At 41.8% G+C, this 15,101-nt stretch overlaps 1 protein-coding gene across 5 annotated transcripts in view; it reads right to left on the reverse strand.

Moving 5' to 3' along the window:
- Window positions 1–15,101, reverse strand: part of KCNC1 (potassium voltage-gated channel subfamily C member 1) — a 107,075-nt gene that overhangs the window by 7,712 nt on the left and 84,262 nt on the right. For all 5 annotated transcript variants that reach the window (XM_068944903.1, XM_068944901.1, XM_068944902.1 and 2 more), the window contains exon 2: window positions 11,483–12,416. In XM_068944903.1, coding sequence (XP_068801004.1) covers window positions 11,483–12,416 — 934 coding nt within the window. The remainder of the gene's footprint in view (window positions 1–11,482; window positions 12,417–15,101) is intronic.

Raw genomic sequence — 15,101 nt, forward strand, 5'->3', positions numbered from 1 at the left:
TCCATTTCCTTTTCCAGAAAAGTGCTATTAAAATGCCTCAGGTGTTCCGAGGCAAACATGGAATTTCAGAATGCGGGATTCTGATAAAAACTCAAGAGAACTGCTAGATTTTGCATCAACGTACTCTGCGTGTTGTGGAGAAGCACAGGGGAGACTGTCCGTGCCTTTGCTGCATGGCTCGTCTCTTTTCTCATAGCACGAATTACAAACAAGTTGTTGCAGACTGTCATAGTGACTTTACCAGTGCTTCTGGTTTTGACTTCAACTAGAGCCATGTAAACATTGACACTGAATCTCCACCTATTTGAGCTGGCTCTAATGTTCAGAGTACTGATGGACTTCAGCGTATGTGATCTATTCCTGGACCTCAGTTTACGCTTCCAAGTGTGGCACACATGCAGAGGTGGTTCCTGCAGCGGGAGAGCCACCCCAGTCCTCCTTGCCTTAACATTATCCAAATGTTACTCCATTATCCAAAAACTGCCAAAAAACGTGTTCTTGCTCTACCTTTCTTACCTTAGTTGTCTTCAGAAATTGTGTGTGGGCCAGGGGGCTCCCCACTCACACTTCTTCCCCTTGTGCTCCCTTCCTTTGTTTCCCACATGTCTACAGAGCTACAAAGTGGCCACTTCCCTAAAGAATGGATGAGTAGAAAGGTGGGCCTTTTCCAGTCCTTATAAGATTGGAAATCCAGTGCCTTTTCCAGTCCTTACAGGAACTTTTGTAGATCATAACTACTTTGACTGAAACAGGACTGAGAGAAACCCCATAAGTCGCAACTTGGTGTCCATACAGAATTACTCATGGGATTTACTAATTCTCTTTCCCAGTGCCTGGCTGCATGAACAAAGCCAGATCCCTTGGTGTTGTGCTAAAGAGCATGGAGCATTCTTAGCCCTAGATCAGAAACACAGTGATTGGGAGACATCAGGCAGATTCCTTTAATCCCTTTAGGTCACTGGCAACCTCTTCCAGGAGGAAACAGACTGCTTCCCTCCTAGCAGCCCTTGTTTAAGGATTGAAAGAGGCCTTGGACTCTGTAGGACTCAAGGCTGAGTACCTACAACTTCCCTGAGCAGCCATTTACCATCCCACACAGACCTAGGGGTCTTGAAAGGTCTGCAGTGCCATCCCAAGGGAAGGGGTCGAGGAGCAGGAAGAAGGTAGGAGTAGCCAAGTGCAGGAGAGGACCAGAACTGAGAAATGAAGTTGTTTGAAGGATGAACACCTTTCTACGGGGAGGTCTTGTCTGACCAAAGTTACATTTCACCCTACCAGCCCTTGTACACCTAAAGATGAACTCACAGCTCGACTAGACTTTAGCTGTGTTCTTACAGCCCTAATCCCAATCCAGTCCCGCTCCAGATCTAATTTCATGGCTTGAGGGGCATTTGCCCATTTTCAGCCCTATCACACTGCGTGATTCCTAGCATTTAGTAGCTGCCCAAAGTCTCTCCTGAAGAAGGATTTGATCTCTCGCTGCAGAGACCTTTAATCCAGCTGGCATCCCTGAAGAAAGTAATGCGGAGTTGCCCACTTAGTGGGTTAATTACTCCTCTGTTTTGTGGACCTTTTGCACTTTTCTGGTGATATAAAAGTACTGTTAACGTGGCAAGCATTAACTGTCTTCTACTACGCTTGCCACAGGAAACTCTCTTGGTGCGACGGTTTTCCTTGTCTCTTAGGCTAGTGATAATATGATACAGGGGTAAGGGTGGCATGGCCAAGATGAGGGTGGAGGACCGCTGTGCTCTAGCTTTTTTCACCTACAAGGCTATCATCTGGAGTAGGGAGCCAGAGCAGCCCTGAGTCCCTGAGTCTTTTGTGGAGGACAGAGAATTACCTAGCCATCTTTTCTGTAGGGAAAATGAAAGATTTTGCCTTCACTTTTGCATCCTATTTTTGCAGCATCATGTTTGCTACTTCCTGTGCTGAGCAAATGACTATAACATAGTTAGGTGTGCATCCAAGGACATTTATACGGGTCTGCGGAAGTGTTAGGAGCTGTTCAGCATCTGAAAATCCTCATTAACTTTATATCCCTCAGTTTTTCTCCAAGATGTTGTGTGGAATCTTTTTGAGTCTCTTGAACTCAAATTTCATTCCTGTTATCAGATTATTTGTGTTTTGGTTTCCTGGATAGTGTTTGCTGCCTATTAATATTCACTAGCCAGTCATCCATTGCATCAGTATAGATCACTTTATCTTTTTATACTGGACACTCTATCTGAACTCTGCTGTGCTTCTCCACTGGGTTACGGGAGGCTCAGAATATAACAGAGAATTGTAATATAACAGAGAATTGGGAGGTAAAGGAACTGCAGACTGAGAAAAATAAGCTTTTCTTGAGTTTGTGTGTGGCAGGTGGTGGTTTCTGAATTAACATAGAATTCACTAGTGATTAAGAAGAAGATTGGAAGCAATAAACTACATACTATCCATGTAGAAAATTAACAAAAAAAAGGTCTATAAGCTATTTTTCTTATCATTCTTTCAGAGTAGTGTTTGAGTAATTGGGGGAAGATTGTAACAAAATAGCTAAATCAGGACCTGATTCAGCAAAATAACGATTATGCTTCCGTGGCAGACCATCCTAGGCTACAGAAATCAATTTTTATGGGCTCTAGAGCGTCATGCAGGACTAAGAAGCATGGATCCCATGGGCAGGGGCTCATTGTTGTTGTTAAATCAGGTCCTTGGAGTGAAAGGGATATAACTATATTAAATTAGAAAGAGAATTATGGAGAAGATATATTAAACCACAGACAAAGGATGATGAAACGATGAAATTATGGCTTGGAGAGTATGGAAGGTAGTATAACATAGAGAAGTACAGTATAGAGAATATGGGCTTAAGCCTTTGAAAATGAGTTATGATATGTCAACACAGGTATCGCTGGTTTTCAAAATGGTAATGAAAACAATCCTACATTGGTAGGGTTGGGAATTTTTCTGCTGGAGGGCAATGAAAATTAATTGTTCCCATGCAGACTATCTGAAAAAAAAAAAAAAAGGAAAATAATTTAACTAAGTGGTTCTGTAGCCATACCAGGTACTTACTCTTTGCATTAATACCTTGCATCAGGTATTGTGTCACAACCTCAATGAAGTTACCTATAGTCTGTGACATTCCTTGTTCTTTTGCAATAAAGAACTGTATTGTAATCTCCTCGGCTGCCCAATATGGAGCTCAGGTTGATGGGAATTGGAGAAAAACTTCACAGAATAAAATATGACAGTCTGTAACATACACAAGCTGCAAGCAACGTACAGTAATAACAAGTAAATGTTAACAAACAGAGTGAAAGAGAGAGAAAAAGAGAGAGAAAATGTGAAGAACATGTAAAAGAATTAATAGATTCCTGTATAACAACTCAGTTAATTTTAGTTACTCCAATATTCTAAGGCCGTTAGAATAAAAATCTTTGTTAGTTCTAGATCTCTTTATTAAAGTTCACTGATTTTCATAATTACTGTGTATTTTGAAAGCTGTTATGAAGCTCTTTTGAGTAGATATCACACTGACGGACTTTACAGTGGCACAAACGAGAGCAGAGTTTAGTACGCTACAGGAATACGCAGAGGCCTTCCGACCCAACCTACCTCTTCAACATGTACTCACCACCATGTTGACCTGGGTCCCTCCAGGAAGCCGTGTCCCCCAGGAAAGGCACTCCGGTGGCGTGGGGACCACCTCTCAGTACTAACTGGCCAACATTGTGACGTCACTCCCAGAGAATATCACCCTTGTGAGGCACTACTCCTTGAAGTGAGGTGACAGTATGTTGGCTGCCTAGCTACTGGTATGACTGGAGCAGGCAAGGGAGCTCTAGGTAAGTAGATCCAGCGTACCCTGCCGTACACAGGTATTATTGGATACGTACTTAAAGCAGTGCTGAGAAATGGTGCTCCTGGAAGTGGCACGTTGCAAAGAGCTATGGAAGATTCGTCCTAGTTGTGTCCTGACAATTTGGGGATTTCACTTGCGCTAATCCTATACTTCTGAGAGTCTCCTTAACATCAGACTCTATAGAGCGCGGTGTGTCACTGACAGGTCAGGTAGAGGTTGCAGGTAAATGTGGTCAGGTGAGTTTTCGGCTATCTTACAGTGCCAAGCTGACTGAAGAATACAGTATGATGATCTGTACAGTATGAAATGTGTCTGAGGTATGAAACATGGATGAATACAAACAACAGAGAGAGCAGGAATGGTGGATTGCTGGTTATTTCAGCTTTGTAGACAAGCACAAAGACAAAAGGCTTGAAGAAAATCTCCATCAAGTACAGAGTAAGAGGAACATAAGCTAGTGGGCTGGGCGCAGGATTGGGACTTCACATCCTAGAACCATCTTTTGTCCCTGGTCTTTTGTGGTAAGGAGTAAATCGTCCTGTCTCTCTGGTACGATTGCAGCAGAGCTGTACTTATTACACAGAGCTGCTTTTTGTTGTTTCTGTTCTGCAAAGACCAGTCATACTCCCTCCAGCAGAAGGGAGTGAATCACATGGAGGGGTGCCAAGACTACCTCTTTCATAGCCCAGGAATGAGCTCTGCACTGGATAGCATGGGAGCTGCAGTGACAAGCACATACCTGTGAAGGGGTGCTTGAGAAAGAGGATTTACCATATTTGCATCTGTCTTGTGTTGGAGGATTAGCACAGGCTGGGCTTATTTGGCTGGAGATGTGTTAGCATCTGTGTTTCTCATCGCTAAAAGTGCTATAATCCTCTTGTGCTTATTAAGTTATTAAGGCATGAAAAGTTCCAAGAATTATTACTCAGTCCTGTGATTGTTTTTCAGCTCTGTATGGTTCTGTTTCTCCATACAAACATCCCTGGATGTGGCCAGACCACAGGCAGCTGTGTAGGGAGATCCTTTTTGATGTCCCCTGTACTGCCGAGGAGAAGTGTCTAGGTGTCTTCTGGGAGACCAACAGAAGAAGAGCAGTAATGCTAAAGGAACTTCCCTGCACTCCTCTGCTAACAGACAGGCAGAAGCCAGTCCAGAGCTGAAAGGGGCTCTTTTTACTTCCTTATTCAATACTTGACCATCCTGCTGCACTGCTCTGGGACTTTTTCTGGATCTTCCTCATTACAGACTCAGCTGTGGCTACTGCATGCTTTCATTTCAGTCACTGGGTGGCAAAACTCTTCAGCCAGTGTGGACTTGGCATGGATGTGGACCAACAAGCAGGAAACCCAAAGCTCCATGCTTGAACTCATAGCTCCTCCTTTTTGCTTTCAAATGACTTGGTGTAGAGGATGTCATTTATACTCAAATTCTAAATTAAATAAGCACCATAGTACAAGTGACACCCACTGATTATTGTCTCTGCAGGAAATCACAGATGAATAATTGTACAACAAAACAATACGTTGTATAAGTTATAAATTCTGCTTTGTGTCTGATCCACAGCTATGAGATTTGTAGAAATGCCACATGGGGAGAACAGATCCAGATTCCTCCCACCTAACTGCAGGCACTTAATTGAGCACCTTAAGTTAGAGCTGCAGTCACCTTAGGTCAGTTATGGAGAGAGTTACCTCTGGAGGGCGACTCCTCTCTGGGACTGCCTAACCCTTCTTTAAATATAAAGGGGACCTCAGGCAAATGCATCTTAAGTCAGATGAAAAACTGAGCCTTAATTGTTTTACTTTGAACTTCTACAGTTTCTGCATTAGATCCAGGGGACCTAGCCTCCCTCTTCAGTGACATCAGGATGTAGTCTTTGCCTCATTTCTCTAGAAAAACTAACATTTGCTATTAGTATTAGTGAATTTTGGAGTTTTAAAGGCTAGGAAGGCTCAGTATAGGGAGGAAATAAAAACCCTCTCCCTCTTAAACTTTCCACCACCTTTTTAATGTTTTATGTTCAACGTGTACAAACATCAGCGTCTTCTGAGCTGAACCAGAACTAAACCCTTTGCAGCTGGATTGCTCTCTGCTGCCTATCTTATAGAAAATGGTCAAAGCTCTTATGACACTGAAGTTAGCTGGTTTTTTGTTTTTTAAATGTTCAAAGGCATTTGATCAGAGTTCTCTTCCCTGTGGATTAAAGGACTACCACAGTGACTACATGCAGGTGGCTTTAATGCTGTGTTGCTCTCCATAAAGGCCATGGAAGTTCCCACAGTAGAGCTGTATGTCAGGCAGCAGAACAGGTCTATGACAAGAACTGCCAAGAGTCCCCCAGCTCCCACCGAGCACTGGCACTGGAATTACAGTGCTCAGCACACTTCTGACGTTAGAAATGATGTGTTGCACAAGGAACAAGACTATTTAGCTTAGATTGGCAGAAGGGAAGAAAAATATAGTCTCGAGAAAAGATCAGCTCCTTCAGAAAGCATTAGTGATAAAGCTGAAATAGGAAATTCCACATTATATTTTTAAATAGAAATCAGCACGCTCTCAGTAAATTGCATTGAAATAATAAGTTGCTAATAGTATAGCTTGCTCCAGTTCATCTGACCATAGAGTACACTGGAGTCATTAAAGCCACGTAGTTCCCCTCTGTCAGTGATAGACTTGGGTGGCTCTATCCGTTCAGACATTGGGATTGTCAAGGAGTGGGTACTTGAAAACCCTTTTTTTGGGCAGGGAAGTGAAACAACCGCAGAAGTTATTCTAAAGCTAAAGATGGAATTAGCAGTGGCATGGGTATTTTATGCTCCCCTCTTAGGCCCTTGGAATCTAATAATGTTTCTTTCATATTTTGCAGCTATGCAATGAGTAGAGGATTTTGCCATCCACATACTGTGAAAGAGTTGCCCAACCTGGTTACATAGTAAATTTATATGAAGGTGCTCTATCCTCAGAGAATAGCTGAAGTGAAACTGCATGTAGAGGGGATCAAAGAGAGGTGAGGAATTGTTATTTTGGCCATATTAAAGTCAATATAAACATTGTGTGCCCTGGTCCTTTATATATTTGTACAGGAACAATGAAAGTTTGGGGTAGATCTCTTAACAAGAAACACAAATAAGCTATCACCTGCATTGTATATTATACATACATTTGTAAGACCGTTACTCTGTGGCACCAGAGGGTGCTATAGACATCAAATGAAGTTACGAATTCCATTCTTATTCTGAATTTCTTTTACAGAGCTGGAAAATGACATTGACTACTTCATCCTGTGGCTACTTTGAGATGTAACCATGCAATCAACCTATTTTGAAGTAAGTGTACAGCTCATAGAAGAGAGGGCCTAAAGAGTTGAGTAACACTATTATAACAAAGCCCAAAACTGGGTGCTTTCAGATTTGTTTTGCATGTTATGAGTTTTCTTTAAAGGGTTGCACCTTAAAATTTGTCACCGCATGCACTGAGATAAATTATTTGTACTTATAGGACAGAGTGTGGTTTGGGGCAGAAATGAGCTAACTTTAAGTGGCTTAGACTAACTTTCTGTTTTGCTTCTGTTTGATTTTCTTACAGCATGAGTTATGATACTGACTGAAATGCTCAGAAACCTTTAGATGAAAGACACTACAGTGCAGTTATGAATAGTGCTTATAGTTATGATTGGTGCTTATTTAGTTATGTTCAATTAATAGCTTTGCCACAGATCTTTCAAGTGGTCTTGGTCAATTGTTAATTTAAGCCATGTGTCAAATGGAAGTACTAGAGATTACTTATATTTTCTCTTTGTTGTCTAATTAGCTTGTCAGATCCTTGGTTGTAAGGTAGGGGTTGTCTCGTATGACAATGGCAAAATGAAGCCCTTCCCTTGAACGGGGCCTGCTGGCAGCACTGCTACATAATGAACTTGATAGTTCAACGTGGTGATGCTAGGACTTAGTGTGTATATGTTAAGTGAGGGAACAACTGGTCCTCTCTAGTCTGTGAAATATCCCAGGTCAAGGAGTTTTAGTCAAACTGGTCAGCTGGGATCTGCTCTGTCATATCGTTGCAGGCCCAGTTCCTCTAGGCACTGTATAAACAGTGTCCTGAGAAATATGGTCACCAGAATTGTCCTTAGAGAACACTTTTTGTGTAGGGGAGATCTCTGCTTTCTTAATGCTGGTGGGGGAGGCCTGCCTGGAGGAGTAGCTTTGCCATCCTCTCTCTAGAATGCCTCTTGTGCCCTTGTGTGCCCTCTCCCACTCACCCGCCAACTGGAATGGATGGGGTGGAGAGCAGGAAGGGTTGCTGCAGAGAGAGGGGAGGTGTGCTAGAGTCCAACTCTGACATTCTCAATGCTTTATCAAATTAAAATCAAGTGCTGTTATTTAAAGATACCCTCCTGCCAGATGCAGATTATTCCAGGCCTGTGCTGCTGAGTGTTGTGGCCAATTTAAAAATTCAATTCAAACCCAGCAGAATTTCAATTCAAACATCTTTGCTTCCCCTGCAAATGACTACAGCGTCATTGGCAGCAGCTGTGCAGCCTGTGGGCAAAGTTCTGCCCGTGGTGTGTCTGTGCCAGGAAAGTGTTGCTTAGCCTGAGATAAGGTGTTGGGACGGGGCTGTGCAGAGCTCTGTCAACCCTATGTGTAGCTGAGACCTAGAAGAGCTGTGAACTTCTAAGCCAGTAAATAACGGGGCACAGTGCTATAGCAAAGCAGGCATATGTGGAACTATTTCATCCTCATCGCTGTTTTGTAAGGCATTTAATCATTCCGCCTCATGTAATACATGGAATAAGTAACTTCATGTGATGTTCTTTACTCATGAGCCTAAACAGGTCGTTTTTGCTATTAGATGTACATCTAATGACCTTATATCACCTACCACGCCAAAGCTTTACAATTAAAAGTTACAAGAAATACCTTGAACAACTTGGGCATCATTTTAGAAACATTAGGTTTGAGGGACCTACTCTGAGTTTCTAGTACAATGTCAAGGAGTTGTCTGCAATTAGGTGATGTTAACTAATCCAAATGTTTTATGGTATGGAGAGCATTCACCACTTGCAAATCTCTGTTTTCATATAATGTGGAGGTTATAGTTTCAGGAACAAGTCAGTCAGTCCCTGTGAGTGTTTCATGTTGCATAAGTGAACCTCAACGTCCAAGGCAACGAAGATCTAGTTTTAACAGTTCAGTTCTAACCTTACTTATTATCATCTACTTTTCCCTTGCACATATATAGATCTTTCCCTGTTAAGAAGCTAAGAGCTACAGGTAATATTTTTTGCTGCTAGTGGTGCATAATAATTATCAGAAACAGAACTCCAGTTACAGTGTTACTGAGTCCATTTCATTAGCCAAAGTACAAGTGTGTTTGTTACTTCTGAAAATATATATGCTTATATATGTATATAAAAATAGTCTCTTTGAATTAATTATTGCAGAAATAGATAAGTTGCTGTTACTATCAATACTTCATGGGTACTGTAGTAGCAGCTGATTTTAGAGCACTGATGGTGGCAAAACAGTTCCACGTTGAACCAAAATTATACATATTCTCAGTATACCAATGTGGAATCACATTGAACTCGTAGAGTTCTTAGTCCTCTAGTTCCCCAAGAGGACCAGGGTGTGTAATGGAAGGAAATTTATAAAACAAGGGAATTCTGAGAAGAAAGTCACTCTGTAGCTGACTGCTAAAGAGTCTGGCATCATTACAATGGGATAGTTGGCGTATTGCTCATGGTAGGAGACGCGCGGTATTGTTAGTGCCCTCTTTCCCACTTGATATGTAATGCCACAGAGACATCTACTTATGTGGAAGTTTGCTGCTTGGACGTGACTTGTGATAAGCATTTGCAACCTGAGAGGAATGGATGATAAAACCACGCGCTTATGCGCAGAAGATACAGTCTATCAGTCATGTGAATTGTGGTAGGCCTGTTGCAATGGAGTAATCGTTAACAAAAAAATGAAAGCTGTTTATCTTAGTTGCACAGAAGGTAAAAGAAAGAAGAAGAACAAAGAAAAGAAGAGAAGAGAAAAGAAAAGAAGAGAAAAGGTCCCACCGTTTCTTCCCCTCCAAAATTAGCACTGGCATTGGTGAAGTCACACACAAAGGAAAGTCTCACTTTCTTTGTGCCTCTCACAATGACATCAACATGCATGGCTATGAGATGAAGAGAGAATACTTCACTTGTGATGAGTAACAAATTAGAATTTTCTTCAAAGTAAAAAAATGATAACACAAGACCATCATAGGTATAGACTAGCTCTGTCAAAACACCTCTTGTTGACTAGATGTCAGTCAAAATCACTTGATTGGTGATCTGTTCTATCTAGTACAACACATGGGAATATTCTGAATAGGCTGAAGAATGTCTACTACGCAACTTGGCTGGAACATCTGCGAAAAACGGAGTTGGATTTGTTTTCAGCATGGTTATCTACTTTGAAATTACTGACTCCACAGAATAAATAGTGATATTCCATAGGTAGAGGTAGATTATGGGGTTGAAATAATCAAATTGGAGCCCCGTAATTTTATGTGCTATATGATGATTCTCATAAAACTGAGATATTCCCATAATTAACCACTAGCCATGGGATATTATAATATATTCCATGGTGACTAGTATTTCCCTCCCCCCCCCCCCCCCAGTAGAATTAGTATGATTAATTTTGCTCTGGTTTCACCTATTGCTGACATGAATCAGTATAATTAAAAAAATTAAGAATACCATATTATGAGGCAATCACTGTTCAGGCCAAACCTGCCAGTAATGACCAGTCAGACCCTTTCCAGTCAGCCTTTACTGCTAGAAGGTTGAAAGAACTATATAACTCACCAACCCATAGTTGCAAAAGGAGCATGTTTTAGAAATCGTGCTTCAAAACTCTTCATAGCTCTAAATGCTAAATTCTAGTGGAATATAGAATAGATTGGTTTGCATGCCATGGAATAAACATCCTTACATCTAGTCTTGTCTCAGAGTGAGTCATTTTGTATTAGTGTCAAGAATTTGAGCTGTTGTTCTACTTTGCGGTTAATCATCAGAAAGAGACGGGATTGTCTCATGAATATGCATGATGGTATAGTTGTCCCTTCAACTTACTAGGCACCTAGTATCTTTAATGAGATGTAAACAGCTGAAAGGTCCCAATTGGGAACAAATGAGAAAGCATCTGGCTGTTTCGAATTCCAGCCCTGTTTCGTCAGAAAACTCTGCAACTGCTGAGTACTTGGCTCCTACTCTGCTCTATGAAGCATTCAGATCTCAGGAGCCTCTGAGATGCATTACACAGTCCAGCAACATAGCTGTAGAACTCTCCCAATTCTTCCACTAGATGTAACAGCTTTTCAAAAATATCTTGAGACTTGTATGCCCTTAACCAGGACTAAAGTTTGGGCTCCTAGAGCATGCTTTCCTCCTTAGTTTTGCTGATCAGCCTCCACTGTACCATTTGTCCCTGCAACCTAGACTTCACACACATTATTCACTGTGTGATGGTGGGACTAGAATGGATAAATGTGCTACCCATTGCTCTAAGAAAGCAGTCTGGCTGAATCTGAAATCACTACGCGGGATGGAGATTAAAGGTCAGATGGACATTCCTCTAAGAGGTTTCCTACCTGCTCTGTTAATTTCTAAAATTTCTTCTTGGGCCAGTGGGCAAGTGTCGCTCTGAGTACTGTGGTGTGGAGAGTTTACGACAGATTTACAATAATTGGGGGATCCCAGCTGGGGTGGCCTCGGGATATGCTTCTTTTTTTTCTTTGGTAGCTTCTGCTTAGCCATAGCTAAGGAGTAATACATTCCGAAATTGTTCACAATGACAGGGACAGGCATGGCAATGGTCAGCACACCAGCAAGAGCACAGAGGGCCCCCACCAGCATGCCTGACCAAGTCTGAGGATACATGTCTCCGTAGCCCAGGGTCGTCATGGTGACAACAGCCCACCAGAAGCCGATGGGGATATTTTTAAAGTGTGTGTGTTCACTGGCACTAGGGTCATTTGGTTTAGCACCTATTCTCTCGGCATAATAGATCATCGTGGCAAAGATTAAGACGCCCAATGCCAAAAATATGATGAGCAGCAAGAATTCGTTTGTGCTGGCACGGAGGGTGTGTCCCAAGACCCGCAACCCAACAAAGTGGCGGGTCAGCTTGAAAATTCGCAGGATTCGCACGAAACGGACTACGCGGAGGAAGCCCAGGACATCCTTAGCAGCTTTGGAAGACAGGCCACTGAGTCCAACCTCTAGATAGAAAGGCAGTATGGCCACAAAGTCAATGATGTTCAAAGAGTTTTTGATAAATTCCACCTTGTTTGGGCAGAAAGTGACTCTCATCAAGAACTCAAATGTAAACCAGACCACACAGACACCTTCGATGTAGGTGAGAAAGGCCTCAGTCTCTGCTTCCCTGTAGTGCCGCACCTGGGTGTCATTCCCGATGAATTCAGTTTCTGTCTTGTTCACAATGGGGTTAAATCTCTCATGGGTCTCGAGGCAGAAGGTGGTGATGGAGACCAGAATGAAGAAGAGAGAGGCAAATGCCACATACTGTGGAAAGAAAGATACAAGAGAAACGTTAAACACTAAGTTAAGTACAAGGGCTTTGAATCCGGAACACGCAGGGAAGGAGAAGAGTTTTATTAAAACCAAAGATAATGCGAAACCTTCTTCCTGTGGCCTTAAGATGCCAAGTCTTACCTGCAAAGACCGCCTGACATTCAAACTTGGAGGGAGAGGAGTACGTAAGCACATGCTTCAGTACCTTCCTGTACAGATAGCACTTCGGTGTGAGTGTAAAGTTAAGTAAGCATTGACATCTCAGAGCTTTCTGTGGGATTTAAAGTTAAGGACATACTTAAATTCTACCTTCCTGAACTGGGTCTTCTGTTACTTGCTGATCTTAAGGATAGACTTCAGATACTAAAAGGTACTAGATACTTTAGAGTCAAGATAGCCTAGCAGGCCTTCTAGAACAATTGTCATGCAAAAGTCAGCATCTGCCCAAAGTTATCACAGTGTTGTCAGCAGTATAACGGCTACCTCATGCTCCCTGTTTAGGGAGAGTTGTGGTATTTCAGATCTCAGTGAGGTGCTAGTAAATACTAGTGGGCGCCTCTGCAGGTGAATGCAGCAAGGAGAAGAGCTCTGTTTGGCACTGTTAGACCTTCTTGCCAAATCCAAGGGACAGGTTGAGGAACGGTCACAAGTAATGCTGAGCTCTTCTAGGGTGAACCACTTCTCTATTAAACATGTCAATACTCTTTTTCAGATATTTCTTGGGGGAGGGAAAGGGGGGAATCAAGTTGATACGAAAGGAGATGGGTCTATTAGATTTTACCAGACAAGGTTTTCTTGAAGAGATTCTCATTAAAATATAAGACTCATACCGGAACTAGATTAATCTTTTTTAGGGTTGCTGCATTGCATTGTGGTTAATCAAGTTACAGCGAAGGTGGTAGCCCACAATGACAATGAGCTTTTGTTTTAAGAATGTTTCTCTCTCCTGCTTCAGTTCCTGCTTTCTTCAGACTTTCCTCAGCCTTAAGGAGATCTTTTAGCTGTATTCCAGGATAACTGAGGGGGACAGTCAAGCCAAAATTCACAACTGTCACAACTGTAGCTTCTCTGCTCAATCCTCCGTTATTCAATCCAGAAGGCTGTTTGTGTGGTACAGCTGTACAGTAATGGAACTGCCTCTTACCATTTCCCTCTGTAAATCTGTCATCTTCCTGTTTAAGTGTCTTCTGTGTCACTATACCTTGATCAGACAATACCTTGATATTATTTCAGGGTCCAAAAGAACATGTGCAACTGTTCTAATTAAAATTAGTTACTTATTTTTTGATTAGCTGTGTTAATTAAAATTTTATTCAAGGAAACCATATTGTCCCTTTTTTTTCCTGCAGAGTAGCCAAAAGAACTGATTTCTTCTAATTGTCTGTTGCCAGTAAATACAGTGCAATAATCTGAAAGAAATTGCTGCCAAAGGAATAGACCAATTAAAAATAGCCTCTGCTTCAAGCTACCAGTGCTCTCCTGCAGTCAAAAAGTTCCTCCTATCTGCTTTCCTGGGTATTACTGGTACAAAATTATGCTTGACCTTCATTATTAGCAAACAAAGTCAAAATCAAGTATTTGTGATGTTTTGAGGCCAGCCATTTAATAGAGGGAATCCAGAGAAATTGGCAGAAAATTAAATCACAGAATCACCTAGGTTGGAAGGGCCTCTGGAGGTCATCTTCAACAACTTCAAAGTCAGACCAGGTTGCTCAGGGCCTTGTCAGGTTGAGTTCTGAATATCTCCGGCGATGGAGATCCCACAGCCTCTCTGGGCAGCCTGTGCCAGAGTTTGACCAGTATGGGCAAAGAAACATAATAAGGATGCAGAAGCAAACAGGCTCTTCTGCATTGCAGATCCACCTTCGCTACCAATGATATCAGAAGTTTACCTGTTGTAACAAATTTTAAAAAACCTAGTACCTTCCCCTAAATGCTTCAAGCTATCATATTATTCTTATGTAATAGGTCTAATGTACATGTTAATATGTGCTAAAATCAATGTCTAATACAGATAGTTGTATGGAAGATGGATATGGAGGAAGAACGAGTGTTATATGGAAGATGAATGAATGAAGATGAAAGGCGATGGCTAGAAAAATTGAAGAGCAAGACCACTGGTTCTTCCCTATCAAATTCTGCTCTTAACAAGGGACATTTCTCTGTGCAGTTTCTCCATCTGCAAAATAGGTAATAATACTTTGTTACCCTAGATAAATGGGTACAATATCCTTTTATCTTAATTTTATTGTCTTTAGTTATTATCAACACTCTCCCTGAAAATGTCTTTTAAGTGCTCCAAGTCAGCTCATGTGTGATATTGTTAACGCTCAAAAGCATAAATACAGTTTAATACCACAATTGTCTGAGTATGAGTAAAACAAGAAATAAAACAGGATCTTTCACCGAGAACTTGGGAAAATGTTCCCCAGCAGCCTCAGACCATGTCAGCCTAGAGCAGATTTTTACCTGGGAGTTGCGGAGCCCTGAGAATTCAAGATGCAGCATGAAACGCTGACGCTTCACTAAGTCAGGTAGCACATGCAGATTGGAAGCAGAGAGGAGAATAAAACCATTTTGCATTTTAAGGGGTCTGTGAAGAAGGCCCCTTTAGCAAACTCAAAACCCAATTCTCCTCTTGATGTATAGGAATATCTCTCTTGAGTGAGTTTTTCC

The sequence above is a fragment of the Struthio camelus genome, chromosome 5, assembly GCF_040807025.1.
Source record: "Struthio camelus isolate bStrCam1 chromosome 5, bStrCam1.hap1, whole genome shotgun sequence".
Classification (NCBI taxonomy): domain Eukaryota; kingdom Metazoa; phylum Chordata; class Aves; order Struthioniformes; family Struthionidae; genus Struthio; species Struthio camelus.